The 21656-nt window shown below is 39.2% G+C and overlaps 1 protein-coding gene across 23 annotated transcripts in view; it reads left to right on the top strand.

Moving 5' to 3' along the window:
* NEK10 (NIMA related kinase 10) overlaps positions 1–21656 on the top strand; it is a 260598-nt gene that overhangs the window by 54140 nt on the left and 184802 nt on the right. For 17 of the 23 annotated variants that reach the window (XM_078354427.1, XM_078354425.1, XM_008983932.4 and 14 more), the window contains 8 exons: positions 3310–3351; positions 5488–5566; positions 6541–6608; positions 8553–8632; positions 9606–9692; positions 12238–12462; positions 15451–15590; positions 20290–20351. In XM_078354427.1, coding sequence (XP_078210553.1) covers positions 20332–20351 — 20 coding nt within the window. In that variant the 5' untranslated portion in view covers positions 3310–3351; positions 5488–5566; positions 6541–6608; ... (3 more) ...; positions 15451–15590; positions 20290–20331. The remainder of the gene's footprint in view (positions 1–3309; positions 3352–5487; positions 5567–6540; positions 6609–8552; positions 8633–9605; positions 9693–12237; positions 12463–15450; positions 15591–20289; positions 20352–21656) is intronic. The other 6 variants (XM_078354426.1, XM_078354423.1, XM_054247045.2 and 3 more) reach the window with 1 other exon arrangement.

Raw genomic sequence — 21656 nt, 5'->3', positions numbered from 1 at the left:
CAGTTTTATGACCTTCTGGCCTGGACAGGAAAAGATGCTGAGGGCTGAAAGGGCACACAGGACGCGTTGCTGTAATCTAAGCTTGCGGTCCTATTTGCTTTTCAGAACTGTTAAGCCCCTGTGTATACATACCTTGTAGTCATGGTTTTCTTTAGTTTACACTCTCAGGTTAGCACAGTTCTGTTGGTAGAAGGAAAGGAAATGCAAAGAACACCGGGGCCTGTGAGCGATCTCCTGGCCTTGCTCCACCTTCCAAGGAGCATGGAGGGAAAGCGTTCATTTCATACATGAAGGTTAAATTCTTGAGTACATAATGTAATGACAAACTTCTCTAAGAGGGAGTAAGCGTCTTTCTCATGCCTCTACTTCATAGCAGCACTTCTCAAACTTTATTCCACGGGAGTAATACATGTTCTGGGAGACGAACTGTGCTTTCCCGAGGGATGTTTAGGAAAAGCTGCACACTAGTTTTTCTTTTAGAGACTTGTCGTGCACAGCAGCTCTAAAGAGTCCTGATAGAGAATTTGTTAAATTTGTTTTACTTAACATTCCCCAAGCTGATTGGATTATGAAACTCTTTCTCTCTTTTTTTTTTTTTTTTTAATGCCTAATTCCATCCAGATCTTATGGTTTGGGAAACATTGACTTAGCCCCATATCATCAAAATTATTGAATAATTTTTTTATTTTTGAGATGGAGTTTTGCCCTTGTTGCCCAGGCTGGAGTTCAATGGTGCAATCTCAGCTCACTTGCAACCTCTGCCTCCCAGGTTCAAGTGATTCTCCTGCCTCCCGAGTAGCTGAGATTACAAGCATGTGCCACCATGCCTGGCTAATTTTGTGTTTTTTAGTAGAGACAGAGTTTCTCCATGTTTGTCAGCCTTGTCTTGAACTCCCGACCTCAGGTGATCCACCTGCCTCGGCCTCCCAAAGTACTGGGATTACAGGTGTGAGCCACTGTGCCTGGCCTGAATAAATTTCTTGTCATGGCAAACATTTAAAAATACCATTACCATGACCATTTAAACATTATTCTCTTCTTTGGTGTCATCCTACTCCCAAGCTTCAGATGAATCTCCTTCATGTGAATGGCTCCCAGGTTTTCATCTTTTGCCTTCACCTTACTTTCTGTGGCCTGTTGTATGTTTTTTATCTGGGGCTCCCATCAGTATGGCCACATGTTCAAAATAGAGTCTTCTCTATCCTAGTCTATTCCTTTCTCTTTCCCTGAGTTCGTTAATTATGACATTGCTCCCAGTCACTCCCACTCAAATAGGCTGATGTCTTCGACTTTGCTTCTTTTCTTGTGATCTTTCTTCATGTTCAGTTGATCATATAGCTTCAAATACTACCCCTTTCTCTCCATTCTTATTCTTGCTGTCACTGACCATCAACTGAGCTCCAGGTGACACCCTTCCAGCCTCCAGTTCATACTACGACTAGGAGGAAGTCCCCACAGCTAATTCTGGCCAGTCCCTTGCTCACACATTTTCACTAGGTATCATGGTCTGCATGAAAACCTTCAAATTTGGGCTCACATCTAAGTCCTCCCACAGTGTGAATCCACCCTATTTTCTAACATTTTTTTTCCCAGTAAGGCTCCCCATGGCATTAAGGAGATGCTTCTCTCAGAGTTACAGCATGTCTTGATGTTTTGTCTGCACAATTTCTACTCACCTTTGAGCCTCCCGTTCTCTTTGCTGGAATCTCCTTTATTTTTACGTGTTCCCGATCTTTACTCAGCAAATCCATCCATCCTTCCAGGCCCCAGTTAGAGACCACCACCCACATGATGTGTCTCTTAGTCCTCTCGGCAGGAATGAGGTGTCTCTGTTCTGGCCCCTTGCAACACAGCACGTGTAATTTACTTTTAACACTTACCTCATTCTGTCTTAAGTTCTAGTTGTATGTATACCCACCTTATTATGCTTGCTTACAGCTCAGCAAAGGGCACCCTGCCATCTACATGTTTATATCTCCTGCAGAGTCAGGGTTTTTACATAGGTAGAATGAAAAAACTGTTTGTTGATTAAATATAACTGGTTTTAAATGTTACTTTAATTTGTATGTGCATGAAATATTCTACTATAAATAGAGATCATATGTACAATATTCTCACTCTTTAATTATAGCTCTTCTAGAGTGAATAGCATTGATGAGTCTTCAAATCAGTAGGTAGTCATTGAAGTATATTGAGTTCTGAATGTTCTTTTTAAATTTAATTTAGATGTAAGCATGTTCCGTATTTCCAAGTTCACTTTACACAGTGTATGAAAACCTTGACCGAGGAGGCCTTAAGAGGAAAAGGCCCCTGTGCCTTTCCCTAGACTGCCCACCCGCTGGCTTCGTGGCAGAACTAGACTGTTCTCTCTCACGCTCATGTACTGGTTCCTGTGCATTTCCCAGAATTGAAAAGATGACTCCTGTTTATATTTCAAATAACTTCCTTGTGTATGTGTGAAGTAAGGAGAGAGATGTCAATACAGATGTAATTAAGCAGGTTAAAGCCACCTGACAACCTTTGCCTATAGATAAATGACAGTGTAACCTAAGAGCACTTACTATCAGTAGAGCTCCAGGCTGGTCCATTTCACAATTTAAAGTCCTGTATCAGGAGACATTGTCAAAAATTATCTTTACATTGATTTAGAGCATGGGTTCAATAAGATCATTAGCCTAATAATTTTGAGAGGCTCTTTCTCTCCTGGAACAGTGCTTCCCAAACTGTACTGTACATGTGTATGACCTGGAGATCTGGTTAAAACTGAGTGTGATTGAGCAGGTCTGGGGTGGGAACAGGATTCTGCATTGCTGATCAGTTCCCAGGTGATGCAGGTGCTGCCGGTTCATGGACCACACTAGGTAGAGACCTAGAAGAGGGTTCTTGGAGTTGGGTGATGCTATTCTCATCCAGGCTCATCAGTTATAACACAAAATGGTTTTCTTTCTGTGTCTTGGTTTTCCTCATCTGTAACATGAGAATATTGAATGAAATGGTGTCTAATGGCTCTTTTCAACTCTAACATTTTAGGATGACACAGGAGGAGGTAGGAAGAATGAGTGGGCGGGCTGCAGTTCTGAGCACAGATTCATTCTCTGAATCTCAACCCAACTGTCGTCATATTTATTAATAGTTTATTTTAAAGGTCGTATGAACAACATCCCCTAAGTTTTCAATATATATGTATTAGAATGTAGACCTTCACAAAATAATCATAACTATGACAACTTAGTAAAGAAATCGCATGTGAAATATACATCCCCCCCACTCTCATCATTTACATGTGTTTTCTTGCTTTTATTTTATTAGGAAATACTCCATAGCTTGGGTGGGATTGAAAATCTGGCTCAGGTAAGATTCCTTTTGTGGTGGCCAGTCTTGGCTTTTCATTTTGTGCCATACTCCCAGCAAGAATTAAATGGGTATGTGCCATACTCTGAGCAAGAATTAAATGGGTATGTGACAGAAGATGGCTTTCCTATGTTATGTGGTCTGCCCCAGAGAGGGACAGATGGAGCTGATAAGTGAGAGTGTGAGGCATGATACTCACAGAACAGGGAGGAACCCATGACATTTTGTGTTGGCCGATTAGGCTCACTTTACTCAGCCTGTTGAAATGACAAAGTGCTATAAAAGGTCACATGTCTTTAGCTAGTAATAATAAGAAATAGGTGGCCAGGCATGGTGGCTCTCACTTGTAATCATAGCACTTTGGGAGGCTGAAGTGGGTGGATCACATGAGGTCAGGAGTTGGAGACCAGCCTGGCCAACATGGCGAAACCCTGTCTTTACTAAAAATATAAAAATTAGCCAGGCATGGTGGTGGGCGCCTATAATTCCAGCTACTCTGGAGGCTGACGCAGGAGAATCACTTGAACCTGGGGGGGCTGGAGGTTGCAGTGAGCCAAGATTGTGCCACTGCACTCCAGCCTGGGCGAAAGAGCGAAACTCCATCTCAAAAAAAGAAAAAAAAAAGGAAAAAAATGTAATAGGCAGTGTCTGGAAGGCTCAAGCCCTTAGCATCGTATATACAATATGGTGGGAGGTAAGGAAATACATACATATATATGTATATTTGAGACGGTATCTTACTGTGTTGCTTAGGCTGGTCCCAAAATGCTGGGTCCAAGCAATCCTCCTGCTTCAGCCTACTGAGTAGCTGGGATTATAGGTGTGTGCCACTGGGTCTGGCAAGATAAGAAACTGATTATGAAGATGTTCAAAATTTTTTCACACAAGAAAAGGATTATTGTGCTCACTAAAATACTATTAAATAGATGACAAAGGAATGATCTTGACCTTGTTTATTTTTCTGCCTTTCTAACTACTGAGGGAGGGTAAGCAAGTGAATATATGTACTGGGCAACTCAGAGGATTGCATTTATTAATACCACAAAGCAAAATTTCTTTCTTTTCTTTATTTTTTTTTTTTCGAGACAGAGTCTCACTCCATCACCCAGGCTGGAGTGCAGTGGTGTGATCACAGCTTCCTGCAACCTCTGCTTTTTGGATTCAAGCAATTCTCGTGTTGCAGCCTCCCAATAGCTGCGATTACAGGCATGTGCAACCACGCCCGGATCATTTTTTTGGTATTTTTAATAGAGACAGGGCTCCATCATCTCCCCAGGCTGGAATAAAATGAAATTTCTGATCATGTTTTTGAGTTGGAACAGCCTAGTCTCCTAAAGCCTGTAATGTGTACAGAGAGAATGATTTTCATAATAAATCTGTGGCCCTGCAAACTTAGTCTGAATAGTTAATGGAAGATTGAGTTTGTGGCAATTTAACATTAAATCTATTTTATTATATTCTTATTCTTAGAAAATTGATTCATGCTTATTTTTTGTTTTCAAGAACCTTTTAAAATTGACTAGAGGTTTACCTCATTTAATAACATAATATGTCATAAGATTATATTGCAAAGTATCTTCCTACCCATTTTTAACTTCCATTATAATATTAGAAATTACATGTTTCCCTGAGCCTGTTTCTTATTATCAATTATCCACAGAGGGAATTATCAGACTACTCAGTACGCATTTTATTCTGATTATTGCTAACTGCATGTATGCTGGTTAGATATATGTGCAGATATTATAAAATATAACATTAATAAAATATATACAATGTGTTATAATAAATTATCCTAAAAAGATGCATTGAAGAGTGAACATTCTATATACTATGTATTATGTATCTTATATGTATCTTGTATTTAGATACTAAATTACACCACAAACTTACTTAGTTAAGAGTCATTTTGAGACTTTCAAGAGTTTATAGTCTTTAGATGGCCTTTCCTCAACTTTGCCTAGAAACCCATTCGCACTTAACCCATTGCTCCTGGCAAGTCCCAGGATCATGAGTATTGTTTGATGAATCTATTGTGCCACCTACAGCTTATTTTAAGAACTGCACAATCTTGTTCTTGGGTCCTTGCGTGCTTTTGGTGTCCTGACTGGCTTGTTGGTTTGGTCCTTCATGCAGTACATGGAGATTGTAGCAAATGAGTACCTCAGCTATGGAGAAGAGCAGCACAGTGTGGACAAGCTGGTCAACATGACATGTAAGTGTTGAGCATCCATGCCAATTGTTATATTCAGTGGCCACGTATATCCAGAGGGAAGATGTTTAGATTACAGCTCTTACCTTGAAAAGCACAATTTATTTAATGCAAGAGAGGCTTCCATAAAAGCACATTTTGGTAAAAACTATTTTTGCCTTCTTTTATTTCTGTTAAAATGTCAGAGACTATTCAGGTTTTTTTTCCTATAAAATTGGGCTAATAATGATACCTGCCTCGTAGAATCAGAAACATCCAGAGCATGAAAACGAAAAATCACAACTACAAACCTTGTCTGATGATGCTAATATGCAAATGTTGGGCTCTGAGTGTGAGGTATTCCTTAGTCACTCCATCTTCTGTCGTTGGAGGCAGCCCTGCTGTCCTGCACTCCAGCTTTGATGAGCCATAGACGTCCTGCCATGTGGGATGCCAGTCCATTGTCTTTGTGTGAATCCACTGGCTCTCCATATCTGCCTGTGGAGCAGACAGTGTCCTCAGGTCCAGGGACAGAAGAGTTTGTGGCAAAGCCCTGGGCACCAGGAAGTCTCTTCGAGGATAACTGTTTTCCTCAGCTGAGGAAACTTATAGGTTCATCTCATTTGCTGGCTTCCCTCTCTTCTTTATAAGTTGAAATCTTCACAGAGAGGACCTTTGAAGAATAGGTTTGACTTTGAACTGGTAATGATGTTAAGGAACTTGTTCAACTTTAAGTGGAAAGAGAGGTTTGCCTTTTTTGGCATTTTCATATTTCATTATTATAATCATATTATACAGTAAGTAGCAGTGGAGCTTGAGGGGTGGTTCTTGGGGTAAAAATATAGCCATGCTGCTCCTGCATCTGTTGTTCCTTTCATGCTGACAGTGTTCCCTTTGCCCTTTCTCTGCCTGCCTGTCAGTGCTGCAGGTCTATGCTCCCGGGAGCACTCCCCCTTTAATCTCCAGATACCTCTTTGCACTCTTTCTTTCCTTTATAGATATTTTTCAAAAACTTGCTGCGGTCAAAGATCAAAGAGAATGGGTCACCACAAGCGGAGCTCACAAGGTGAGTGAAAGAGTTAATGCTTTGGCTCCATATGGCAATAGTTCACATTGGGAAGGTTCAGAGCCTTTGTGGGTAAGTCATGTGTCATCAGAACCCACAAACCTGCCAGCCTGGCCTAACATGATGAATCTTTGTCAATCTTTTTATATTCTTTACCAGCCTTACAAGTTAACACAGATGTAATAAATACAAGTTTTCTGGAACCCTTTTCTTTTTTTTTTTCTATTCCATTTAATACTAACTAGGTTTATTACTTAAATGTTGTTTAGAAAGCCTGGCTATGTATAAACTCATGCTAGGTGTGCGTTTATAAATAAGTCAATAAAAATAAACAAAACGTACATATGTATATGTATAAATAAACTCCATATGGCATGTGGGGCTATATTAGTTTGAACTATATGCGATTGCCATTGTAGGTCAAAACAGACTATATTTATAGAAAAACTGTTTAGATTGTAGCCATGTGGAGCCAAGTTTCAGTAACCTGTTGAGTTTCATATCCCAGGGAGCCACTTTCTAGTGTATACGGGAGCAAGATTGCCTAAAATGTGTTAACACATGCTGCTCATGGTCTAGAGGATGATTCTAGGTGATACACAGGTCAATATTTTTTGTTTCAGTAGCCATCTATTTTATAGATATTGTTGCTTACGATTGGAATTTTTTTTTGAGTTCACATTAAGATGTTAATTGAATATGGCAAAAATTGTGAAAACAATATGCGATGGACTGAAGTTTGGGAAACATTAGAAGACAGAGAAGAAGAAGAGAAATAAGAAAAAGAGGAGGGCATCAGAGAAACAAAGATAATGACTTCATCAAGATAAAATGAATCATAAAGGCAACAAATCTATATACTGGAAACATCAAAATTATCTTAGCAGTCTTTGCACAGGTTGCATCTCTGACCTGGGACATTATGGGGGAACTGTTCAGGGGCACTCTCCATTCTGAAAATGTAGAGAATTTTCCAAATAAGAACATTTGTCTTGATGAGAATTCAGGGAAAGCCACTGGCAAGATACACACTTCCAGCTAAGTCATGTTACTTAGGGTGATGCTTGGGAACATTAGTGTTGCATTTTCAACATTAATTAGAAATCTGAGAGGCAAACTGAATGCTCAATAGTGTTCGTATCTCGTTTAGTTTGGCAAAAGAGTAAAATTTCAACATTTTGTTAAGAAATAATTTCATAATTTGGAAAGTGCCTTGCACAACGCCTGGCTCAGGTGAGTTCTCAATGGCTGATCACTACCAGTATTGTAATTTATGTCATTAATCTTTGATTCTCTCCGGGGTGGGATCAGAAGGGGCAGAGAATATTTTGGCACAGTGACATAGAGGGAGGTATGAGAACCAGGCTGGTCATGTGGCTTGATGTCTTCTTCTTCTCGTCCTGAGCAAGGAATGGCTACAAGAGTTACTCTCAAGAGTTCCCAAGTAAGGAGGGATAGACTCCTGCCATCTATAAAGAACTGGATATTCTGAATGTTTAATAAAACTCTTTTTAAGAATAAACTTTTATATTGACTGCAAAAAATAAAAAAGAAACTGCATAACGCTTGATAGAGCATAATATTTTTTCACTATTGTATAGATAAAGCCATAATAAAATAAACAATTTGATTATATTGACAATATATTGACAAGTGTTTATAAAGCCATATTTAATGCCATGGAAAAATTTCAGTAGATAACATTAAGAAAAAAAATGTAAGAGAGAGAAGCTTTAACATTATACATATAGTTTGTGCTTAAATGTATGTGCACTTGCATTGTAAACAACTAAGCAAAAAAAAAGAAAAAAGGTTAAGCCAATCTTGAGAGGGAATCATTTTGCTATTCAAGAAGCTGGTAATAGAAAATCAATAAATATTAATGTTGGAAAAAGAAGCTTGTAGTACTTGTATAAGTAACCTTTATTTTACTTCATTTTTCAGACATTAGTAAACTTACTTGGTGCCCGAGATACTAATGTTCTATTGGGTTCCCTTCTGGCTCTGGCTAGTTTAGCAGAAAGGTACGTAGTGTGTTCTAATATACTTTCCAGTTCTGCTGCTATAGCAATTTAGGTGGGAGGGATGCAAAACAGATCAGTTACTTTGTCAACTACTTAATAACATTTCCTGATAAATAACTGTGAAATAACATGTGGAATAGGGTCCTGGATAGAAAGCATCATTTAAAAGTTTACATTGGAAAGGCAAGTTGTAGTTTAAAATTTTCTTTTTTATTTCCTGAGCAGAAATGTTTACTTAGTCTTTTTCTCTAACGTCAGTTACTTCTAATTTTAAAATTACCATAATATTTCTTTGGCAGTTAAAGCTTTCTGACCTTTTAAATTCATTCTTACCTGTGTATTTTAACATACAGAACATTTTCAAACATTTGTGGGCTTTGAAAAAATTTCAAGATCTTTCCTGTTATAAATGTCATGATTATTTTAAATGTTTTTATGACAATAAGTGGACCATTGCTTTTCTGTGAATAACATATAATGCCTTTTGTTTTTTTGATCTCTTCTCCTGAGATAATATTGGAGCTAGGATATTAAATAAGTGAATTTACATGGTCAGGCTTTGTGTCCTCACCCAAATCTCATCTTGAATTGTAATCCCTCTAACTCCCATAATTCCCACATGTCAAGGGAGAGAGACAAGGTGGAGGTAACTGAATCATGGGGCAGGTTTCCTCCTTGCTGTTCTCATGAGTGAGTTTTAACGAGATCTGATGGTTTTATGAGGGGCTCTTCCCCCTTTGCTCTGCACTTCTTCCTGCTGCCTCGTGAAGAAGGTGCCTTGCTTCCCATCTTCTGCCATGACTGTAAGTTTCCTGAGGCCTCCCTAGCCATGCTGAACAGTGAGTCAATTCAACGTCTTTCCTTTATGTATCACCCAGTCTCAGGCAGTTCTTTATACCAGTATAAAAAAGGACTAATACATGGATGTAGCAAAATTTGTTTTTAGTAATTGTTAATATTTTTCAATTTATAGTCCAGAATGTAGGGAGAAGATAAGTGAACTGAACATTGTAGAAAATCTGTTGATGATTTTACATGAATATGACTTGCTTTCTAAAAGGTAGGATTGCTAACAGGAGAAGACAATGCAGTACCTTTTATTTGACAGACACACTTGTTATTATTTTTATTATGCCATGTTATTTTCTTGTAACTGAATATAATGAGTCAGCTTGGCTTTTATTTTCGATTTAAGTCTGTATAAGAAAAATAGAACAAGGAGGTATATCCATTTATTTTTAGTCCTGCATTACTTCTAGATATAGTCGTAGAAGCTGATAAAATAAATTTTGTGACACCATCTTTAATGTTTTGTTTATTGCATTTATTTATATCCTGCCTTTTTAGGGAAAGAAACTCTGAGGTGGCTCTATTTTTAGTAATTTCCAGTTGTATATTGCAATAAATAATTAGATTGCTAAAATCCATTTGCTTTAAGGCAAGTAAAATAAATTAAGATAGAACTGACTTGTTTTGCGATCACCTGCTATCATAACTCGAAATAAAATCTAGACCAAAATGGATTCATTTTTACTTGAACTGCATATTGTTCTGAAGAATTACTCCATCCAGATAGTATTTAGATTGTGTTTAAATAGAGTTGCAATCTACATCGTTTGATATTTACTTGAGTAATTTTCTAAAGAGGCAAAATAGATAAAAAGAAACCTCAAGCAATGAAGCCCCGACACTTAACTCATAGAAAAACCTTTGGATTCTTCTTCAAAACTCTTGTAAAAGGGCATTAACTATAGATAATACTTATAGACTTGGTTATCTGAACAAACGGGTTCTAAACTCTGTGCCAGATGTTGAAAACCAAGGATGAATAAATTATAAATGTGTAGCATAGGAGAGGGTCAGACAGTGCTATCGTTAATACAGTAGACAGATGCGCAGGCTGCTCTGGGAACGTAGAGCAGAGACTTCCCAATTAGAATGTGAGGTCATGCAAAGTTTCCTGGAGGAAAGAGGAGATATCTAGGCAGAGAGAGACAGAAAGTAAAAACAGAATGGGCTTGGACATGGAGTCATGACATTGGCTGTATTAGAGGAATGTGCGTGGTTGGGCACATGAAGAGCACAGGAAGGAAAGCGCCAGAGAACTAGAGCAGATAGTTAATGATGAATTTAAAATGCAGCTAACTTTGATCAATGTTCTCTATATGCAAAGATCTGCTCTAAGCACTTTGCATGTTGACTCATGTGATCTGCACACTAACTCTGTTTTTCCCATATTTTATAGATAAGGCAACAGGACACCTTTATCCAAGTCATGATGTTTATGATAAAATTCACATTTTTTTATCATCTTTATTTATCAAACAGATAAATATTTATCAAACAGATAAAGATGTAAATTTTATCATGAACACTGTGGGAACTAACAGAACAATTTTAAGCATGATCAAATTTATTTTTTGAACGATCACTCTGATAGCAGTGTATGTGGGAGTGAGGTGGGAGGTGTTTGTTTAGATCCACACATTGAGATTCACTTACAACAAGAAGATGATGTTTGGTGTAGAAAGTCTGTGAAGGTAAAGAATACTCTTCATCAAGGAACATGTGCTATTAATTGTGTCAGAGCAGAAAATTTGGGAAGTAGAGGAGACATAGATAATCAGCTCAGGGGAAAGGAATGAGAAAGCAGTGTGAGAATGAGAATATTGGAGAGGTAGATGAAAGAAGGGTTTATATCGTGAGGGTGAGCGAGGATTCCAAGGATGAGAGGAGCAGTGGGGTTAACTAGCTGTGCCCAGGAAATGGAGCACACTAAGAGCTCTTGATTGACAGTGGAGGAGTGTGAAAAGAGGAATGTGTGTCTTGATGACTCCCAGCCTTGTGGCTTGGGAAATTGAAAATATCGTGGTGCCATGAGTCAAGATTGGGGATAAAAGGTGAATAATAGACCTGGGGAGGAAGCCAATGGCTTTGAGTTTAGGGTAGTGTGGTGAGTACTTGTAGAGTATCACTGTGGCTGACACTTCTGGAGGTTAGGAGCAAAGTCTGGGCTGAGATCATGACGACAAGGTAGAAAGAGTGAAATCACTGGAATGGATGACACCATCCGGAGGAGGACTAAGGATGTTTTTATAAAACATTTATCATCATAGTGTTTCATGGCATAGCTGAACCTTGGGTCTTTACCATCAATTTAATGCACTTTGTACTGAGTATACAGTAACTGAGTGCTTTGCCCTTAACTCCTCTACATTGTAGTGTTTTTGACATTTTCTATGAATGTCTTATTTTGCAATCTCATGATTTAGAACAATGGTCTGCAAACTATGACCTATAGGCTGAGTTTATTCTACTGCTTATTTTTGTAAATAAAGATTTCTTATAACATAGGGATGCTAATTTATTTTTGTATGTAGTCTATGGCTGCTTTCATGCAATCTCAGCATAGCTGAGTAGTTGTGACAGAGATTGTATGGTTAGTAAAGCTCAAAGTGTTTGGCTTTGATCTGGCTCCTTACAGAAAATGCATGTTGACCCATGACTTACAAAATGTTAAAGTTATATTTCATGCTTTAGTCTTAATGCGAAGTCACTAACTCATGATGCTGCGATTCTCACCCCACCATCCCCTCCCCTTTCAGACTAACAGCGGAGTTGCTGCGCCTGCTCTGTGCGGAACCCCAGGTGAAAGAGCAGGTGAAGCTCTACGAGGGGATACCTGTCCTCCTCAGTCTGCTCCACTCTGACCACCTGAAGCTGCTCTGGAGCGTCGTCTGGATTCTGGTCCAGGTTTGTGAGGACCCTGAGACCAGCGTGGAAATTCGCATTTGGGGAGGCATCAAACAGCTTCTTCATATTTTACAAGGGTGAGTCAAAGTGGGCTTTGGTCTACTTTGCTCTATTTGTTGAAGTCTAGGGGCTCTGTGATGAGATGGCAGATGGGTGTGTGCTCACTTTGTTCCTTCCTGCTTTGGGGTTTCTTTGGTAATTCATGCTTCCCAGAGTCATCTATACTTGTCATAAGCATGTTCTAAATCAAGGTCAGGGGCATTGATCTTTTAAATTCCTTGGGGACCCAGATATATTTATCTTTGCATCACCAACCTCCAGTGTAGTGCTGGGAATATAGAAGGCCATCAGTCTGCAAATATAGTGAAGGCTGAATGGAAATCCAGTAACCTAATTAAAACATGTCTTGTCATCTCTTCCATGAATTAATATATGCATTTTGTCATTCCAAGTATAGTCATTTCTAATATTTTCCTAAAATGTTTGCATATGCACAAACATATTTTATTATCTATAAAGAGAAAACAAAGCCTGTCTGAAAGCGGTGTGTAAACCTTATTTTTGAAAGATGATATCATTAATCAAATGGTTGCCGTGTTACTGACTCTAGTCCAGTTCTTACTTGTCTCTCTAGTCTTCAGTACGGTCCTCTAAGGTGGTATTATCTCTCTTTTAAAAGTAGAATTCCACTGACATGCTAAATCAGGAGCATGGGGGATGGCTAGTTTGTTAACATAGTTTCTAATTGAAATTCTCTAGAAGGATGTTGCAATCTAACTTCTGTACTTTCTGAATTAAATATATTGAAGTACTGAATAATAATATCTTGTGGTACCATCCAAGGGAAGATTCTATTACCTAATATTGTTATAAAGTATAATTCAGTTCTATGGGTGCCGAATCAAAGTTAAAAATGAGTACGACTGCTCGAAATGGATCGTGTGTTTGATCTGCAGTGCATAAATAAAGCTCGTTCTAATACAAGCAAAGGGACTTATCAGTTACCATATAACTAGATATTGTCAAATCGATATTTTTGTGACTTTGTACTTGGTATGCTTCTAGTGATATTGCAGAAGTGTGTTGGTAACTTCATTTTCAGAAGCAACTTCAGCTTCTGAATGCTTTCTCAACATTCAGAAGCATCAGAACAGATTGTAGAGGTATGAATAGTCACTTTTTTAACAGTATCTGTCATTACCTAGAAAAGGAAAAAATTTATAGACTGTTGGCAGTCTACTTGATTTATGAATGTGACATAAAAATGTCCATTACTTTATAGGATAAATTATAAATCTTTCATTAGTGCTGTGACATAATAAGCCAGCCCTTTGGTCAAAATCATTACAATTGCCGAAGGTTTTTTATTAGGGTTTGTAGGATGACGATGGTAATGATGATCATGGTTATTCTTTATTGTTGGGCAATCATACCTGTTACAACAGGTGTGTGTTGTCCTCTTGAGAAAAGCCGTTTTTTTAAGGATAAAATGAAATTCTATAATAGTTAAGCAGAATTTCAAAACCTGCCTTTTTCTTATATAGAATTGAATCTAGCTTTCCTCTTTTGCTCAAGAATTTATGAAATGCGATTAAAGATGAAACAAGTCTTAATTAGATAAAGATGAAATAACTATCCTTGATTTTAAAAAAAAAAAGAAGAGGTCTTTCACATCTAAAGAATCACTTTCCAGTCCATTTGGATAGTGCAATGTTACCAGACTTTTCCCTGGGACAATGATATATTTCAACTTTTATTCTATGCTAAATATATACTGGTGCTCTGGGAGAATTTATGACCCCAGCTGGTTAAACAGTTTCCTTTCAGAGAATGTGCCTGCCCCTGGGCTGACTGCAGCTGGCACTAGGGGTGGAGGCTGCGAGGCTGTCTTGTGGCTTGAGTATGAACAGCACTGTTTTCGGGGCAGTTTCCAGGAAACTTTCTCACGCCTGTTCACCTACCATCCCAAACCCAAAGGCAGCTCCCAAAGGGCTACATATGCTCTAGATCTGGTGAAGAGATCCCTACAATTTGAGTTTTAAGATAATAATGTTGAAAAATAAGATTTCTACCTGTGACTGTCCCTAGGCTCCACTCCATTACCTTCCCCATGCTCATTGCAGGGAGGACACTAGAGGACCCAGAAGACATGAGAAGGAAGTCAAGGAGTCTCCATCCATGTTACATTTGGGCACATAGAAATCCAGGTGGAGTTGCTGATATAAAAAATAAATATATTAAAAAATATGGTAGCTATGTGAAACAAAAGGGAACAAAACAGGCAAAAGATAGATAAAGAATCTATTGTAGAATAAAGGCCACTGAGTTAACAGAAAAGTGAACGCTTTATTTTATCAAAAACATTAAACAGAGCATGAATTTATAAAATGAAGTTAAAGATGAAACAAGTTTTAGACACAAAAAGGGGAGAAGTTTGCAGAGCTAGGAAAAAACACAAGGACTGAATAACACCTAGGGAACCAATAAATTAGCTAGATCACCAGAATAAAAATGGAAATAGTAAAATGAAGGGTAAGCTTGAAAAAAATCACATACACTGCAGATGAAAAAGACCAACGAATAAAAGCAATTAGAAAATAAAAGATACGGCCCGTAGAAGAAGATAGGTTTTCAACATGTGGATAATTGAGATCCTGGAAGTAGAGAGTAAAATGAAAAGGGTAAAAAATTTCCAACTTAGCTAAAATAGAGGAAGATTGGAAGTTCATGAAAAAAGAAAACTGAGAATAATCAAGACTGAGATGTGTTCAGGTGAATTGACTCCAGGAAAATGGAAAATTCAAAAACAAAGGTGTCCATGTAGAGCAGTGGGGAAAGGACACTTTTCAGTAAATAGTGAGAAATCAGTTCAGTAACCATTAAAAAAAAAAAATTACTCCTACCACACACCATACACAAACATCAATTCCAGGTGGATTGGAAAGTGAAACAATAAAGATGCCTTCATGACCTGAAGGAAGCAATGCTTTCTTAAATGTGACACAGAAAGGACTGACTGTGCAAGAAATCGATAAATGGTCTGCACATTCACTTTTCTTTTTCAGAGACAGAAATTTTGTTTCTGATCGCTCCTCCATTGGAAGCCTGTCCAGTGCAAACGCTGCAGGCCGAATCCAGCAGCTTCATTTATCAGAAGACTTGAGCCCGAGGGAAATACAGGAAAATACTTTCTCTCTTCAAGCAGGTACTTATGTTTTATTATTCGATATGTTATAATTTATTATGTTGTATTATTATTCACTAATATAAATTAGTGTAATAGTGTTAAGTAGGCACAATTTATAAGTTTACAAAAATGGAAAGTGAAATCCACGTGGATGCCAGAAACTTCTTGGTCCCAGTGTCGGACTTGCAGATTTAATGATACCACAAACGTTCCTTTGTCTTCTACGTTCCGAACCCAGCAAGAGATGAACAGAAGTCAGAGATAAGGAGACAAAGCATTAGCTTTATTACGAGGGAAGCTAGATTAGAGAATGGAGCTTGATCTGTGGCTAGAATCATGCTTTCTAGAATTTTCTTGATCCCAGGGCACCCTACATGAGGGGGGATCTACAGTGCACACAGCTGTCTCACCAGATGCAAGAGAGTACCTTCCTCATGCTTCTTGAGCTCCAAAGAGAAAGCTGAAAGATGCTTTCCTATCTAAGATTTTCACATGCAAGCAGGAGCAGTAATGCATCAACACTTTTTGGCAGGGCTACCTTGAGCAGTCATGCAGACTGTGCCCTGCCTGGGGGCACCCCGCCTTTGGGACAAGTGGAGCTACAGTGCAGTCTGAGTGCTATTGGACGAGCTGGGTGCCCTAGAGTAGCTTATAGAAAGGGAGCAGAGAGGGGAGGTTGGGCCAGCAGGAGATGAGGGACTCTAAGGGGAAGCAGCAGATGTGGAGGGAGAGGGAATAAGGGATGAGGGAGTGGGAGAAGGCAGGCTTTCTTTGCTGTCTACTCTTTTCTCTTGAAGAATGCAGAAGTTATTTCTACACAGATGTGTGAAAGCAAGGTCATAGGATTCCCTCTTCAAAGTGCCATTTCTACTTACTCTGAAAGGCCTCTGTCTCAGTACAAGGGCTTGTGCTGGGGTTTACTGTTTGAAGACTCCCCAGAAGTCTCATCTAGCTGAATCTCAGAGCTGTTAAGTGTTTCTAGCAATCATTCAAAGAGTGGCTGAGGTTGATGGTGATAGAATTCAGAAGAGCAGTTACTTAGATGTGGAATTGTAGGCAAGTGAATGCCTGAGAAGGGGCACAAGGAGCCTTTGAGAATTGGAAATATGGCCTACACATTCCTCTGGGTGGAGGATGGTTGCAGGGTACATAGATATGTAGTATCTCATTGAGCTGTACACTTAAGATGTGTTTACACTATAAAGCTTATTCTGTACCCATATTAGTCTATTTTCATGCTGCTGCTAAAAGCATACCCAAGACAGGGAGGCAATTTGCAAAAGAAAGAGATTTCATGGACTTACAGTTCCACATGGCTGGAGAGGCCTCACATTCATGGTGGAAGGCAAGGAGAAGCAAGTCACATCTTACGTGGATGATGGCAGGCAAGAGAGAGCTTGTGCAGGAAAACTCCCATTTTTTTTTTTTTTTTTGCGATGGAGTTTCCCTCTTGTTGCCTAGGCTGGAGTGCAATGGCATGATCTCAGCTCACCGCAACTTCCACCTCCTGAGTTCAGGTGGTTCTCTTGCCTCAGCCTCCCAAGTAGCTGGGATCACAGACATGTGCCACCACATCCAGTTAATTTTGTATTTTTGGTAGAGACAGGGTTTCTCCATGTTGGTCAGGCCGGTCTCAAACTCAGGACTTCAGGTGATTTGCCTGCCTCGGCCTCCCATAATGCTGGGATTATAGGCATAAACCACCATGCCTGGCCTGAAACTCCTATTTTTAAAACCTTCAGATCTCATGAGACTCATTCACTATCCTAAGAACAGCACAGGAAAGACCTACCCCCATAATTCAATCACCTCCCACTGGATTCCTCTCACAACACCTAAAAATTGTGGAAGTTACAATTCAAGATGAGATTTGTGTGGGGACACAGCCAAACCATATCATTTTGCCCCCAGCCCCTCCCAAATCTTATGTTCTCACATTATTTCAAAACCAATCATGCCTTCCCAACAGTTCCCCAAAATCTTACCTCATTTCAGCATTAATTCAAAAGTCTACAGTCCAAAGTCTCATCTGAGACAAAGCAAGTCCGTTTTGCCTGTGAGCCTGTAAAATCGAAAGCAAGTTAGTTACTTCCTAGGTACAATGGCGTACAGATATTTGGTAAATACACCAGTTCCAAATGGGAGATATTGGCCAAAACAAAGGGGCTATAGGCCCCATGCAAGTCCAAAATCAAGCAGGCCAGATAAATCTTAAAGCTCCAAAATAATCTCCTTTGTCTCTATGTCTTGCATCATGGTCATGTTGATGGCTATAAGTGGGTTCCCATGATCTTGGGCAGCTCCACCCTGAGGCTGTGCAGGGTACAGCCTCCCGCTTGGCTGCTTTCATGGTTGGTGTTGAGTGTCTGTTGCTTTTCCAGGCATACAGTTCACACTGTCAGTGGATCTACCATTCCAGGGTCTGGAGGAAGGTGGCCCTCTTCTTACAGTTCCACTAGGCAGTGCCCCAGAAGGGGTCAGAGCCCCCACATTTCTCTGCTGAACTGTCCTAGCAGAGGTTCTCCATGAGAGGCTCACCCCTGCAGTAAACTTCTACCTGGGCATCCAGGCATTGCCATGTAGCCTCTGAAATCTAGGCAGAAGTTCCCAAACCCCAATTCTTGACTTCTGTGTATCCTCAGGCTCAACACCATGTGGAAGCTGCTAAGGCTTGGGGCTTCCACCCACTAAAGCAACAGCATGAGCTTTACCTTGGCCCCTTTTGGTCATCACTGGAGTGGCTGGGATGCCAGAGACCAAGTCGCTAGACTGCACACAGCATGGGACCCTGGGTCTGGTCCATGAAACCATTTTTTCTTCCTAAACCTCCAGGCCTGTGATGGGAGAAACAGCTGCAAAGGTCGCTGACATGCCATGGAGACAGTTTACTTATTGTTTTGGGGATTAACATTTGGCTCCTCATTACTTATGCAAATTTCTGCAGCTGGCTTGAATTTCTCCTCAGAAAATGGGATTTTCTTTCCTATTGCATTGTCAAACTGCAAATTTTCCAAACTTTTATGCTGTTTCCTTTTTAAAACTCAATGCATTTAACAGCATTCAAGTCACATCTTGAATGCTTTGCTGCTTAGAAATTTCTTCTGCCAGATACTCTAAATCATCTCTATCAAGTGCAGAGTTCCACAAGCCTCTAGGGCAGGGGCAAAACACCACCAGTCTCTTTGCTAAAACATAACAAGAGTTACCTTTGCTCTAGTTCCCAACAATTTCCTCATCTCCATCTGAGACCACCTCAGCCTGGATTTCATTGTCCATATCACTATCAGCATTTTGGTCAAAGCCATTCAACAGGTCTCTCAGGAGCTCCAAACTTTACCCCATTTTCCTGTTATTCTGAGCCCTCCAAACTGTCCAATCTGCCTGTTACCCAGTTCCAAAGTCGCTTCCACATTTTCGGTTATCTTTTCAGCAAAGCCCCACTCTACTACATTAGTCCATTTTCATGCTGCTGATAAAGACATACCCGAGACTGAGCAATTTATAAAAGAAAGAGGTTTAATGAACTTATAGTTTCACATGGTTGGGGAAGCCTCACAATCATGGTGGAAGGCAAGGAGGAGCAAGCCACATCTTTTATGGATGGTGGCAGATGAAGAGAGAGCTTGTGCAGGGAAACTCCCATGTTAAAAATCATCAGCTCTTCTGAGACTTATTCACTATCACGAGAACAGTGCAGGAAAGACCCGCCCCCATAATTCAATCACTTCTCACCCAGTTCCTGCCATGACACATGGGAATTTTGGGAGTTACAGTTCATGATGAGATTTGGGTGGGGACACAGCCAAACCATATCAATACCTAAATACAAATGGAAAAATAAAAATTAAAAACCTAAAGGGCTAAGAGTAGGGTCTGAATTTTGGCTCCACCCTCATTGATGGCTGTACAGCCTTGGGCAAGTTCCTTAAGTTTTTCAAGCTTCGGTTTTGCTTATATAAAATGGTGATGATAATCATGGTATCAGTGATAGAAGGTCCTTGTGAGAATTATATGAGAATATATGTAAAATCTTTCACATACTAAAATGGAATTATCCTTTATAGGTGCTCTGTGCTATGGAGTCTGGCATACCTCTGAGAGCACAAGTATCTTGGTGCAAAATGCCACCAAAGGCTGCCACAGTGGCTGTCAGAGGCAAGAGTGGTGCTGCTCAGGGCTGGGGATTTAACGTCTGGCAGACTGAGGCTGCACTCCCGGTCATTTCCACTTACTGGTTGTGTGGCCAAGTCTAATAACTCTCTGAACCTGTTTTTTCACCAGTAAAACTGGTAATCACAGTGCATACTCTTATTATAAGGATTGAGTTGCATAACATATTTAAAGCATTCTTATATTTATCAACCATTATGGTTATATTTGTTGAGGACCAGCTAAGTGCCAGGCATGTGTTGGGCACTGGGGATTACAATGAAATGGACAGATGCAGTAGTTGCCTCTGGTACACAGTAAGTGCTCAATAAATGGTTGCTGTGGAATAGACGTGCACATGAATTACATGGAGAGGAGAATCAGAAGCCATTACAAGTCAGGTTCTTTTTCTCTAGAGCTGTGCCAGGCAGAAAATTACTATTTCTTGGGGAGTTACTTTGCTAATAAAAGTAGCAAAATAGTAAAAGTAATATGTGCAGTAAGAGTATTTGTGTGAAAGTCTATTTATTGTAATGATGCACACTGCATTTGATTGTTTTGATTCCAGCCTGTTGTGCTGCCCTCACTGAGCTGGTACTCAACGACACCAATGCCCACCAGGTGGTTCAGGTGAGAGCACTCCTTCCCCAGGTCAGGTCTCCATAACCATTCATAATCAGCTCACCTTGTGTTGTAGTCTGTATGCCAAAACATACATAGGTTTTGGGATTCCATGATGTGATTTAAAAATATTTTAACATTTCTTATTTAACTAATAGAGTTCCACTTTATATTCTTGTCCTTCCTTCTGTGACTCACTTGACTTAAAAAAAACTGACATGTGGTTAATTGATGTTTCTTCCTTATGTTATGTACAGTCCTTTTTATGTTATCTTTCTAAAAAAGACACTCTGAATTGCTTTAATTCTAGGCATATAGAGTACCATAAGGTGAGGACAGCAGTCATGTTGATTAAGACTATGCATCAGGTTACTAAGTTAGAGATGATGATTGAGACACAGCAAACAAAATAATTATTGCCAGGAAACTGATTTTGCAAAGTATAATCCATTAATTAATCTACTATATATACAGCTATATATACATGTTTGTGTGTGTATGTATATATACACATAAATATATATACATTTATATAGATCTATATAAATAGCTATAAATAGATCTATATCAATGAATACACACTTATATGAACCACCCTTGTATGGGTGTCTATTGCAAAAGTTACCTCCTCCTTACTGAATTTTACAGAGAAATCTCTTTGGGTGTGTCAGTACACTATCCAACTTCAAAATACATCAATGTCAGGAAGGGATCAGGTCATCAATGCTTACATTAGGACATAAAAGAAACTCAGCAGATCAGGGGGCTGAGAGAGTAGGGCGTTTGGAGCCGGCCAGATTGAGGTTCAATTCCTGGAATTATTCCTTGCTGGCTTGGTTTCTAAAAAATGATGTATCCACTCTAAGTATTGGTTTTCTCATGGATAAAACAGGGAAATTATAGACTAATTTCACAGAGTTGCTACAGAGATTAGATGCAAAAGGTAAATAAAGCTCTTTGCAGTTATAATACGAATGTCTGCACACAGTAAAGGTCAGTAAATTACATATTTACTAGACAATAGAAAGTTAGGTGTAGGGCAATATTTTTTGTTTATTCCTTCACATGCATATTTCAATTAAAAAAACCTAGAAAGATGTCAAGATTATAATAAAGATAAATAAATGAATAACTATAAAATATTTCTCCCTTTATGATTGTGGCAATTGAGGACATAAATATTAAAGATAAAAATCTAAGATAATTGGGACACCTTTACTCTGTCCCTTTTTAATCTTTCATTCTTTGTTTTTAAGGCATTTGAATCACTTTACACTTATATACTTTATAATAATCTTGACTCTCCATGGACAG

This window comes from Callithrix jacchus, chromosome 17 (assembly GCF_049354715.1).
Source record: "Callithrix jacchus isolate 240 chromosome 17, calJac240_pri, whole genome shotgun sequence".
Lineage (NCBI taxonomy): Eukaryota > Metazoa > Chordata > Mammalia > Primates > Cebidae > Callithrix > Callithrix jacchus.
This window is presented reverse-complemented; position numbering and strand designations above follow the sequence as displayed.